The following is a 13677-nucleotide window of genomic DNA, read 5'->3' on the forward strand; positions in this document are numbered from 1 at the left end:
CCAGCTGCTGACAGGTAACACACGCATGCACGCACATAAACACACACACACACACACACACACACACACACACACACACACACACACACACACACACACACACACACACACACACACACACACACACACACACACACACACACAAACACACACACAATGAAGTCACTCAAGTGTGTAAAAGGTCAATGTGTAGTTGTTGTGCTAGGTGTTGAGTTGAATTGTTCTGTAAAGTGTGTAGTTGAAATGAAGTGCTTACAGATTGATTGGAGAAGTTTGCTGGTCACATTGATGTTACCTAACACCTCTTCTTGCTAAGCTATATGCTAGCGTACCTCCTCATGCTCTCCTCAACACCATCATCTCACCCAGGGTTCAAGTTATGATTCCATCTCTGTGGGGGTCTTAAAACAAAAAAAATAATTATAGATGCGCAAGTAAATATAGGCTATTGTTACACGGCTCTTCTCAATGCTGTAGAATGCTCCGTTCACTTGGGCCTTCCCGACTTCCGGCGGTCAAGTATTTTTCGATAATTGACCGTTGCTAAGCATATAATGACCACTGTCAAGGAAAGTGAATTTTTTGCCTCTGACTCATGACTTTCGTATCACTCCGCAAGTAGTCCGGTAACTTATCAACCCCAGTGTATTCGGTTGCTATGCGACGTCAACGTCTTCGGCGAACTATTTCTCTGCCGATCAACACTACGAATGGTAACAAATAAATTGTAAAAATACACACCGTGTGAAGTAATTTTATCGTTTTGGCAATTAACCGTTAACCGAAAATAAGCCCCTTCAGGTCGAAGCAAGTCACCTGCCCTTCGCGTCGGTGGCCGGTTCGCCCTGTCTGGGCTTATTTCCCGATAATGACCTGCGTTCAATACATTATCCCTTATATTACTCTGTACGTGTAAGGGAAAATAGCTTTATTGCAATTAAAATATAATGCTGCTGTATTTGCAGAGACCCCCACAGATAATTGAGTTTGCTTCTTTCATGGGAGCCAGACCTCCCTCTATGGGAGCTCAGCTCCCACTTGCTCCCACCTAACTCGAACCCTGATCTCACTTCTCCTCTATAGCTCCTCTCCTCAAAAAACCAACCAAATAAAGAAAACTTTGTGTGTGTGTGCGCGTGTGTGTCTGTGCCTCTGCACTTGTTTGTGGGGTTACATATTAACTTGTTTTCCTTGAGTCCTTCTGTGTATCCTTAGTGACCAGAATCTCCCCGCTCTGTGAAACATTAACCCACCCACATCATCATCATCCTCCTCCTCCTCATCATCATCATCATCATCATCATCATTAATAACAGTATCAAAGGACCGTTAGTCAGTCGTCCTCATCATCCTCATCATCCTCATCAATAACAGTATCAGAGGACAGTGAGTCACTCTGGTGTGTCTCAGAGTGTCTCCCTGTCCTCTTATACAGGTCATCCTCCAACAGCTGTCCCCTCTCCTTCTAGAACTCACTTATGCATGTCTACAAGTCTGTCTGTCCCTCTGTCTGTCTCTCTGCCTATTTGTCTGTCTGCCTGAGGATGTTTTCTTTCTACCTGTTTGTCTACCTTTCTGTCTATCTACCTGTTGGTCTGCTGAAGGGTAAATCAGTGATTGCTGATGAAACGTTATACCCATCCCCAACAACAACAGGATTAGTTACCATGGAAAGCAACCATCACAGCACCAGGCTGGACTTTATATGACACCTGAGCATGCTGTCTCTCTATTGCTGTTCTTCAACACCGAGAATGGACTGGACAGACCTGCAGACTTGCAAGAATGTCTTTGGAGGTGGTCGTTGACGTTAGGACGCCAGCTCTTTTTACAGATCTGTGTTCTTGACACCACCCTGAAACGCCTCCAAGCCTTTCAGTCTGGCAGGGTTCTGCTCTCAGCTGTGTGCCACTCACATTCCAGTCATTAAGATAGTATACAAGGACATACTAATGTAGTATTATTAAGTCGCATAATGTCCATATATCAATTAATTTAATAATATAAAAACATAGGCTAAACGGACAGTAGGAACTTTTTTATTGAACTATAGAACAGTCTCACAAAGCAATGCAAGATTCTGTCTTTTTCTCCTTCTGTGATCCAACCAGGTTTAGACAAGAGAAGGGAGACCACTCTTTGTGGATCAGTTCACTGATCCCTCCAGTACGTGCCCTAGTCCAGTTAGCTTTGGCCCTCCTCAACTCATAGATATGGCCCTGTCTAACCCTGTGAAGGTTCACAAAAGATTAATACCCAAATCCTGAACTAACCCTTTAATGTGTGTGTGTGTGTGTGTGTGTGTGTGTGTGTGTGTGTGTGTGTGTGTGTGTGTGTGTGTGTGTGTGTGTGTGTGTGTGTGTGTGTGTATGTGTGTATCATTTGTATGAAGGTATTATTGTAGCAAAAGTCTTTAGCACCTGTAACTGCAGATTTTGTGTGCGTACTCTAAAGTCACAAATGTGTAGCAGTACATTTGAAGTCCTACATATTTTTCTACCATTGTAAACACAAAATAGGGTCTACGAGTTCACAAGTCTGTGTTACAGGTGCACAAATCCTATCCTGTGCATCACAACTTCAGAGAGTCATGCACTTGACACTTTTGCTACAATCATTGCAGCGCAGTTGGTGCAAAACACATTCACACACCTGTGTTTCATAATCTGCGAACATGCCCAAAATGTGTGCACAGTGCATACAAATATATCTGTATAATTTGTGTGTGTGTGTGTTTTTAAATTTGTATAACTTGTGTGCAGTGGCGTGCACAGACATTTTGGGGGGCAGGTGCTCAGGGGGGAAGGGAAGGGCACTTTTTAGCGCACGCGGAACACCTTATTATAAAAAAGTTACACGCACATGTTGAATGAAATTTTACTTTTATTTGTATCATTCTCTGCTAACTGTTGTCATTGAATAGGCCTACCGATGGGCATTTTTCACATGAGGAACTTCTACTTTTTCTGCCACAAATAAATGTGTTAATTTATGTTGCCTGACAAAACCTATACAACAGAAAACGTTCGTCCTAACACATTTGCAGATTTGCAATTGCAAACTCTACCGAAATAATTTGTAGCCTAATAAGCCTATGGTCGTCCTTGCGTTATCTGTCATTGGGCTATACAGCGTAAAACTTTGTCAGGTGACCAGTCGGCTAAAAATGCTTAGTTGTTTGTTGCTGTATGAGACATTTTACTGCACAACAAAATGATTAGGCTACACGTTGGGCTTAGAGGGCAAACTATACGATTTTACTTGATCTGTATGTTACCTGGCTGGTGGGAACACGGGAGAAGATGCCTGTCTGCGACCGTGCCTGCTATGCTGGAGACGCTTCTGTTTACTGAAGCGCATGTGGTGCCCTGCGCGTGCCAGCGCGAGTGCACGTGACAAAGGAAGAGAATTTAGTCTGGTCTGTGCAAGGGGGACGTGGCTCATTTTTGGGCATTGTTTCAGTCGTTTTTAATCGCTTAGGTTTTTAAAAGATCATTTCAAAACCGGCCTCAGTAAAATGTTAATAATATAAAAAAATAAAAAAAGTTTCAAAAGGGCATTTTCGTTGATAAAGGGCAAAAGTCCTGGTGCGTTAGCACCACCTAGTGTCTATGTGTGCACGCCACTGCTTGTGTGTGTGTGTGTGTATAACATGTGTTTGTGTTTGCAGTGCTCCCCAGGCCCAAACAGCTGAAGGTGTTCATTAACCCAGGAAGCCATAAGAAGCAGTCAGTCCTCATCTACAGAGAACACATCGCTCCCCTCTTCAGGATGGCAGACATACACACGGACATCACCAGTACGTCTGTCTGTTCCCCTCTCTGAACGTCTGTCTGCCTGTCTGTCCTCTCTCTGTCTGTCTCTCTGCCTGACTCTACATTTATCCATATCATGAGTGTGTGTGTGTGTGTGTGTGCGTGCATGTGTGCGTGTGCGGGTGTGTGCGTGCGTGTGTGTGTGCAGAAGGGGGTAAAGTTCAGAGTTAATGGCGATCACTATGTTACTTGATCGAAGTGCAGAGCTGAGTCCATCTGTTAACTGTGGGAGGTGCTCTCTCTCCTCACTTTTCCTTTCTCCTCCTTCCCAACCTCCCACCTCCTCTCCTTTCTCCTAACCTCCCACCTCTTTCCTTCCCTCATTTCCTCTCCTCTCCTCTCTCCTAATCTACAGAGAACCCCTCCTGTCCTCTCTCCTAACCTCTCACTTCTCTCCTTCCCATATTTAATCTCTTCTTCTAACCTCCCACCTCCTTTCCTCTCTCCTAATCACTCACTTCTCTCCTTCCCTCATTTCATCTCCTCTTCTAACCTCCCACCTCCTTTCCTCTCTCCTAAACTCTCACCTCTCTCCTTCCTTAATTTAATCTCCTCCTTCTTTCCTCCCATATCACCTCCTCTATTTCGCTCTCCTCCTTTCCTCTTCCCTCCACTCCTCCTCCTCCCAGTGTGTTTTGTGGGGGAGGGGTAATGACCAGATGGTTTGATGCTTATTGCCCCACTTAGTGTTTCTAGGACACACACACCCCCACCCCCCCCCCCCCCACACACACACACACACACACACACACACACACACACACACACACACACACACACACACACACACATGCACACACACACACACACACACACACACACACACACACACACACACACACACACACACACACACACACACACACACACACACACACACACACACACACACACAAATACACACACTTAGGATATAATAAGCAGTAACAGTTGCTCGAGCAGGGCCTGAATCTAGACTCTAATGGAATAGGCTGAATCTAGACTCTTAACTATTATCCAATGAGCATATTTCCAGTACTTAAACACTTTAAATATCAGCCCATACCGCCTTTCAAGGCCTCCTATCATGATGAATGAAAGCGGAGACAAAGAAGATGTGAAACGCAAGCGAGAGCCCAACTGGTCCCAGGACCAATTGCCACTGCTGGCCCAGTTTGTGCTGGTGAGGAGGGGGATTATGTTTGGGAATTTATATTTCAGTGCTCCGAAAAAACAATTAACAGAGTCCCTTTCAGTTGTTTTTTTCCAAACCAAACACAGATTCAATATGTTTTTTACGCATAGGCCTAAGTGTAACTTGCATAATCACTTACGTACATGTTATAATTTAACTGTGCTCCCGGTTGTAGATTGAGATAGTGTGTCAAGAGCCACGTCTTGCAGGGATAGCCACTGTCACCCAGCAAGTGGCACCCAGCTGGTACTTGGTGCCTCTCAAAAAGCTGCCTCAAACCGCTCTCCATTAAAATAAGCAAATTATGGTAGATCCAGGCCACATTGCAACAACATCAAGAATGGTACAATTTTAATCAAAAACAATCTGTGTGTTGATGGAGTGGACTTTCTTTCGATTGACCAAAACGTCCTGATCTGTTGACGGCGCAAAGATTTTGATGTACGTCCCATCAATAGCACCGACCACACCGGGCATACCTGCGATGCCATGAAGTTTGCTTTGATCCTGTATAGTTGCTGATTGTCCAAAGGCAACCGGATAAACTGTTGAATGAAATGTGGTCTAGAGAGTGTGTTGATAGTTTGATTTATGGCACGGCCGACTGATGTTTGCAATATTCCTAAAGCGTCGGCATTGCAAAGTTGCATTTTCCCTGTTGCTAAATATCGAAGTGTTGCCAAATTACTGTTTGTTGTGGACGTTATTGTATCCCGCACTAATTCCACCACAAGTTTGATACCTCATGATTTTGCCTATATTTAAGTGACCTTGACTATCTTGAAGGGAAAAATCCAAGTTATTATTATTATTATATCTCTTTATCAATTCAGAGTCCTCCAGTGTCTCCAAAGCATTCCGTCTCGCTGCAGCCATTTTCAGATTCTTTGTGAATAGGTCTAAGGAGTCCTTTCAAGGACTTTTAAGCTCTCCTACATTTAGGTACTACTTTTAGGCCTAAATACTTTATGAATTGCTCATAGCAAAATAAAATATGAGCCCTACATTTAAGACTGACACGCCAATTCTTTTTAGGAGTTACTCCTAAATCCACCACTTATGACCTACTTTTAGCCCTACGATTCTTTGTGAATACGGCCCCTAATACGTTGTGTTTGAGACCAGTATAAGCCTAATACCCAGTATGGAATCAAATCTTAATCAATTCATTGTAGCTGGTTTAGCTGGTTTACTAACCCTAGTTTCCTAACACTAGCTTCCTAACCCTAGTTTCTTAACACTAGCTTCCTAAACCTAGGAAGGTTTAGGAAGCTAGTGCTAAGCTTAGGCTCTAAGCTTAGGGTGCTAAGCTTAGGCTCCTAAGATTAGCACCCTAACCCTAGTTTCCTAACCGTAGCTACTTGATCCTAGTTCCCTCGCCCTATAGCTCCCTAACTCTGGCTACCTAACTCTAGCCTCTCACATTAGCCTACTAACCCTAGCACCTTAGCTCTAGCTTCCTCAGCCCAGCTCCCTAGCAGCCGAGTGTTGAGGTGTGAAACTGACTACTAACCTGTCTCTCTCTCTGTAGTTACTGAAAGGAAAGGACACATTCTGATGGTAGTGAAGGAATGCAGTCTCACACAATACGACGGGTAGGCTACTCCTCATCATTCATCTGTCTGTCTGCCTGTCTGTCTGCTACAAGTCTGTCTGTCCGTAGGGTGAGTGGGAGGGTGCAGGTGTATTGGAGGCAGAGAGCAATAAGAGATAATCTTACAGCAGATGAGCTAGTCTGGTTTTGTATTTTTACGATTGCTTACACACTAAAATAGAATAAATAAAAAATGAAAACAGCTTGTGAGACTTCAGTCAAGGTGCAGAACCTCAGTCCAGATCTGCAAGACTAGAAGCACATTCTCAGTCTCACAGCTTTTGTAAAACACTAAACACAGTATACTGCTTAACACTGAACTTCTCTATGAGACCCAGAATGACATTAGTTGAACGGCCTGACATAAACGGCTCTATGGTTTTGATAGGGGAGTGTGTGTGTAGAGTGCTATAACTCGACTCACCAGGCATGTAACCATACCCCTTATCGTTTCACGGGTGCTCCTTCTCCTTTTACCAGTGTCTGTTATTGTTGCTAGCCATACAAATAAAAAAGTATATCTCTATATTTTGGGGAAGGTTTGGGGCCCCCTGCTAGAGCTGCTGCCCCGCGACCCGGGGGGGCAGCAACTCATCCTCAAAGCGGTTAAATCTAAATAATAGTAATAACACATAGCCATTCTCTTGAAGCAGAGGGTTGCATTCATTAACCGTTACATTGCAAACACTGGCTGGTTAAAGTTCTCAATGCAGTTCCATCTCCTCCCAGGAGCCCTCTGCCCAGGGTCTTCTTCCATACATAAAGCACCCAAGATGTCAGGGTTTCTTTTGCCTCGTCTGTCGTGGTAAACGACATCTTGATGCAATTGTGATTCTCTATCAAAGTTGCCAGATAAACAAGGAACGAGTCGATGCCCTTCTGTTGAAGCTTAGTGCAGATCTCCTTGTGGTCCTGCTGTGACTCTGTCGTCCAAGAGCTGTTTGGAGGAAGATCAACTTTCATCTTTGAAAAAAGAATAAGTGCTCATTGCACCAAGAACATGAAATTATTTTCTCCTTATAGTTATGTACGCCAAAAAGGTAATAATTTATATTATGGTCCATTTGTACTACAACCACTTATAGATTTGTCCAAACACAATTTACGTGTGGACAAATTGTATATCGTACTTGTAGATGGTTGAGCTCAATAATGGTTAAACCATCTAAATGTATCCAGCAACCTGTTGGTGGTAACTTGATGGTGTTGAAATGATAACTAAGAAATTGAAGGCAACGTTGGAGGAAGAGGGAGGGTGGGGATGAGAGAGAGAGCCTATGGAGGGGGCAGGGAGAGAGAGGAAGTTCTGGACCTGGGGGAGGAGGTGGATGAAGAAGACAAGGACCAAATTGATCATATCAGGTTCGAGCAACATAAGCTGACCGTGGTAGTTATAAACCAGAGGTTGACATTTAGAGGCTGGACAGAGAGTTTAGCGAATCCTCAGCAGATATAGTGTTGCAACAGTATTTAAGACACCATGACAAGAGCAGAAGCAAAATTGTTCCACTGCCTCCAGTAACATCAGTACACTGTAGCCTATTTGCACATAGGAACTTCTTGGTTCCCATTCACGGCCTTCCATGTTTGAACCAATGCCTTGTCCGCTGGGATGCCTTGTTTGACTAAACACATGCTAAACTGCCTGGTCTACATAGGATCACAGGTCGAGGAAGTCCAGGAGGAAGGGGCCCGATATTCTCAGAGGAACAGACAGAGAGCTATCGTTAACATGGCTATGGCGAATGATGCAATACCCCTTAGAAAAATTCAAACACCCTCGATGACCACAACGTTTTCAATAATTTCCATCTCCTCTGTCAGCACTGTTGTTGAAGTGTGAAGAAGAGGTAGAGATTTGGGTAGAATCTTCATCAGCTAATAAGCTACAGTTGCTGTCTGACGTGGTTCAGATAGTCTTGGTGAAGTCCTGGGTGTTCAGCCTTATGTGCTGATGATTGAGCAGTTGTCATGGTCTGTGTCGTGTTTTGGTGTGTTTCCCTCCTGTGTTGATTACTGCTCCCTCCCCTAATGTGTCTCAGCTGTTCCTCGTTGCGTGTCTTGTGTTTGTTACTGAAAGTGTAATTCCGGCGCAAATTGAACCCAGGATCTTTGTTTTGGCATCAAAACCCATCAAATAAGCCTTCCAGATACCTTTTTCATTGAAAATCGAGTATTATAGTTTGCCGGGCGCAATGTTTGGCGTCCATGTTGTTGACTTGGGGCATAGTGTTTCGCTTCCAAATCCGCATTTTTGAACCACTAAATAGCACCAAACCTCTGCAGTAGCATGACTAGGGTCCCTACACATAAAACGAAGCACAAACAACTTAGTTTGCAAACCCGGAGTTTATTTAAAAAGACAGTTTAACAAGCATTACCGGTAGGTCCGTGTTTACAGGAAATCCACCAAGTCGATTGCCGAATGCGCCGGAGTTCAGTTCAAGGAGGAAAGTTTTGGAATTTAAAATTTGTATAATATATATTTATAAATAATATATAGCAAGTGTTGACACGTAAATTAAAGGAATTGCATATGGAAGTTACAGTTACAAAATAATTGTTCGCTACAATCAAGCATGGCACGTTGTTGACGGAAGACGCACTGCACACGTGATTGACGCATAGTGAAGGACAGCTCAAGCACCGGAGAAGACGACCCATCCACAGCTTGTGGATGTCAAGAAGTCAAGAGAGAGATGGTTCGTGTTGGTGTTTTCCCCGGCTGCGGAAAAAATAAAGAAAAGTTACACTCCAGAAACTTTCCATAGATTGCCATTGCGGTACAATGACCGATCTCTGGTAGACCAGTGGCTTATTGTTCTAAATATGGACATTGAGACGCCAATCAAGACGCTAACTAATGCATAAAGATCACCGTGTCTGCATTGCTCATTTTGATAAGGACGACTTCATCCTTCCCAAAAGAGCTGCTGACCCAAAGAACCCAAAAGGAGTTTCATTGAAGAGGAATGCAATCCCTCGAGTGCGGCAAGTGGCTACGGATAGACTTGAGGTAAACTTGCCGCACTCGAGGGATTGCATTCCTCTTCAATTAAACTCCTTTTGGGTTCTTTGGGTCAGCAGCTCTTTTGGGAATGATGAAGTTGTCCTTATCAAAATGAGCACTGCAGACACGGTGATCCTTCTGCATTAGCGTCTTGATTGGCGTCTCAATGTCCATATTCAGAACAATAAGCCACTGGTCTACCAGAGATCGGTCATTGTACGTCTATGGAAAGTTTCTGGAGTGTAACTTTTTTTTTTTTTTTTCGCAGCCGGGGAAAATACTAACACGAACCATCTCTCTCTTGACTTCAAGCTGTGGATGGGTCGTCTTCTCCGGTGCTTGAGCTGTCCTTCACTCTATGCGTCAATCACGCATAGAGTGAGCAGTGTGCAGTGCGTCTTCCGTCAACAACGTGCCATGCTTGATTGTAGCGAACAATTATTTTGTAACTGTAACTTACATATGCAATTCCTTTAACTTACGTGTCAAAACTTGCTATATATTATTTATAAATATAAATTATAACAATTATAAATTCCAAAACTTTCCTCCTTGAACTGAACTCCGGCGCATTCGGCAATCGACTTGTGTGGACTTCCTGTAAACACGGACCTACCTGTAATGCTTGTTAAACTGTCTTTTTAAATAAACTCCGGGTTTGCAAACTAAGTTGTTTGTGCTTCGTTTTATGTGTAGGGACCCTAGTCATGCTACTGCAGAGGTTTGGTGCTATTTAGTGGTTCAAAAATGCGGATTTAGAAGCGAAACACTATGCCCCAAGTCAACAACATGGACGCCAAACATTGCGCCCGGCAAACTATAATACTCGATTTTCAATGAAAAAGGTATCTGGAAGGCTTATTTGATGGGTTTTAATGCCAAAACAAAGATCCTGGGTTCAATTTGCGCCGGAATTACACTTTAAGCCCTGGTCTTTCCTTTGTTCCTCGTGCTGTCATTGTGGTTTGTTGGTCCTGCGTGTTCTCTGTGGTTACCTGTGTTCCCTTGCTCCTTGCTCCTTGCCTTAGCCTTTTGGCAGAAATAAAGTGCCGTTTTTCCCTACCCGTCATCTGGGTCCTATCTGCCTGCCTGCACCCACAACCTTAACAGAATGACAGCACCAAACTTGGACCCAGCGGACGCTCTATTTTTCCATGAGTTGGAGGATTTGTTAGTGTCGATAATCATAGCTATGGATGGCTGGGAGAACATTCCCAGCAGGAAGGAGCAGGAGGCTGTGTTGGGGCGTACGTGCAGGGCTGTTGCGTCAAGGCCCGAGTTGGAGGACGTCTTACCCGAGTGGGCAGTCGAGCTGCTCAACCCCACAACCTTTTGGCCGGAGAGCTACATGCCACTGCCACCGGACTTTGGTGACCGGCCTAAGCCTCTACGCTCCTGCTCTCAGCCTCTGCCCCCGGTCCCCAGCTACCAGCCTCTGCCCCCGGTCCCCAGCTACCAGTCTCTGCCCCCGGTCCCCAGCTACCAGCCTCTGCCCCCGGTCCCCAGCTACCAGCCTCTGCCCCCGGTCCCCAGCTACCAGCCTCTGCCCCCGGTCCCCAGCTACCAGCCTCTGCCCCCGGTCCCCAGCTACCAGCCTCCTCCCTTACGGACAATCAGAGTGGGGGTGGTGAGTTTGGGGTACCACCCGGTTCCTCCTGGCACCCCAGCTCCCGCACTGACTCCGGTCCCCGAGCCCTGTCTGGTTCCTGAGCCCACTCCTCACCTTCTAGAGGGGGACCGGCCTCTTTGCCTGTCTGAGGAGGTCCGCCCTCTGCTCCTGCCGGAGGAGGCCCACCCTCCAGACCTGCCTGAGGAGGTCCGCCCTTTGCTCCTGCCGGAGGGGGCCCGCCCTCCAGACCGTCCAGGGGAGGCACACCCTCCGCTCCTGCCTGTGGGAATCCTCCCTCCACTCCTTCCCAAGGGGCGTCCCTCTTCAAGGCCTTCCAGAGGGGTCCCGCCTTCCAAACCTTTTGGAAGGGGCACGCCCTCTTCTCCAGAGGGGACACGCCCTCTACCTTGCCTTTCTGAGGGGTCCCACCTTCCAGAGGGGGTCCGCCCTCTACCTGGCCTTCCTCCAGAGGGGATCCGCCCTCTACCTGGCCTTCCTCCAGAGGGGAGCCGCCCTCTACCTGGCCTTCCTCCGGAGGCGTCCCGCCCTCTACCTGGCCTTCCTCCGGAGGGGACCCGCCCTCTACCTCGCCTTCCTCCAGAGGGGACACGCCCTCTACCTGGCCTTCCTCCAGAGGGGACCCGCACTCTACCTCGCCTTCCTCCTGAGGGGACCCGCCCTCTACCTCGCCTTCGCCGGCCTCCTGAAGGGTTCCGCCTTCGCCGCTGCCAGCCTTCAGAGGGGTTTCCTTGTCGCTGCAGGCCTCCTGAGGGACTGAGCCCTAATCGTCCTTGCCGCCGGCCTCCAGAAGGGTTCCGCCTTCACTCTGCCTCTGCTTGCCCCCCAGGCCGTCTGCCTGAGACTCCCTGCCATGCCCTGGGGTAACTTTCTGGCCGGCCGCCTGACACCCCTCCGCTCTGCCCCAGTCCATTTATTTATTTATTTTGATTGTCGTGGGTCGCCTGGGAGTCGACCCCTAAGGGGGGGGGTACTGTCATGGTCTGTGTCGTGTTTTGGTGTGTTTCCCTCCTGTGTTGATTACTGCTCCCTCCCCTAATGTGTCTCAGCTGTTCCTCGTTGCGTGTCTTGTGTTTGTTACTTAAGCCCTTGTCTTTCCTTTGTTCCTCGTGCTGTCATTGTGGTTTGTTGGTCCTGCGTGTTCTCTGTGGTTACCTGTGTTCCCTTGCTCCTTGCTCCTTGCCTTAGCCTTTTGGCAGAAATAAAGTGCAGTTTTTCCCTACCCGTCTGCATCTGGGTCCTACCTGCCTGCCTGCACCCACAACCTTAACAGCAGTACTATCTTATACTGAATGTAGGGCTTCAAACCAGAATACTCTAGATACAGTCTATGTAGGACTAGGATTTGTGGAATTATATTTATTGTTTCTATATTCCTAAAACCTACCACACCCTAACCAGTCACCCACTTTTTAACACTGTGTGTGTGTGTGTGTGCGCGGACATGTAGTGTGGTGTGTGTAGGGGGTGATGGTACTGTAGCAGAGCTGGCCCATGCCCTGGTTCTGAGGGCACAGCTAGAGTCCCAGAGGGACCCAGACTGTGATCTCAACCCAGTCCAGGCTACTCTTCCCCTGGGAATCATCCCTGCTGGTGAGTTCATTGACACATTGCCAGACTGCTATTGCTAATAGGAAGGTAGATGTTGACACTGACTGCCTATAGAATGTTGACTGTGTCTATTGAATATTAACTGTCATGTAGAATGTTGACTGTCTATATACTTTTTTTTATATATATATATATATATACAGTGCCGCTGCTAGCTATTTTGGGGCCCTAAGCATAACTCCTTTATGGCCCCCCCCCCGAATTCCCCCTACCAGCCCCCTGCGCTGAATTGTTGACGGGGGGGGGTGGTAGCAAGCAATTGTCGACGGGGGGGGGGGGGGGGGGGGGTGGTAGCAAGCAATTGTTGACGGGGGGGGGGAGGGGGGGGGGAGGCCGTGTGCAACTCCACTATGGGCTGGTGGATAATTTTTATTTATTTTTTATTGCCATGGGCCCCCCCTCTGCCTTGGGCCCCCCCACAACTGTCTCACTTTCCCCCGCAGTCCGTCGGCCCTGCACGCAGGTATTGGAATGTCCAAAATCTTTTAAATTAAATAGTTATCCATAAATACAAACTTAAAACCAGGGGCCCCCCTCAGGACTTGAGGCCCTACGCGCAGCGCGTAGTGCGCGTTATGGGAGCGGCGGCACTGTATATATATATATATATATATAGTAGTGCTGTCAGTTAAACGCGTTATTAACGGCGTTAACGCAAACCAATTTTAACGGTGCTAATTTTTTTATTGGGGGATTAAAGGGACACTGTAAAAATTACTCCCATCTAGTGGTACAATTGTATATTGCATTCCAACTAATAGTGCTCGCTTGTTCAAAAACTACGGTGGGCAGTATGTGCCAAGAAGCTGTGTCATGACATCCAATACTACCTCATCGAGTCATTCG

The 13677-nt window shown here is 46.5% G+C and overlaps 1 protein-coding gene across 8 annotated transcripts in view; it reads left to right on the plus strand.

Annotated features, from left to right (window-relative positions):
* The window catches only part of cerkl (ceramide kinase-like), a 29614-nt gene that overhangs the window by 3245 nt on the left and 12692 nt on the right, over window positions 1–13677 (plus strand). For 5 of the 8 annotated variants that reach the window (XM_060040515.1, XM_060040512.1, XM_060040514.1 and 2 more), the window contains 4 exons: window positions 1–14; window positions 3671–3799; window positions 6521–6584; window positions 12671–12813. The exon at window positions 1–14 is cut by the window's left edge and continues 220 nt beyond it. In XM_060040515.1, coding sequence (XP_059896498.1) covers window positions 1–14; window positions 3671–3799; window positions 6521–6584; window positions 12671–12813 — 350 coding nt within the window. The remainder of the gene's footprint in view (window positions 15–3670; window positions 3800–6520; window positions 6585–12670; window positions 12814–13677) is intronic. The other 3 variants (XM_060040516.1, XM_060040519.1, XM_060040517.1) reach the window with 1 other exon arrangement.

Source organism: Gadus macrocephalus, chromosome 20 (assembly GCF_031168955.1).
Source record: "Gadus macrocephalus chromosome 20, ASM3116895v1".
In the NCBI taxonomy this organism is placed as follows: Eukaryota; Metazoa; Chordata; class Actinopteri; order Gadiformes; family Gadidae; genus Gadus; species Gadus macrocephalus.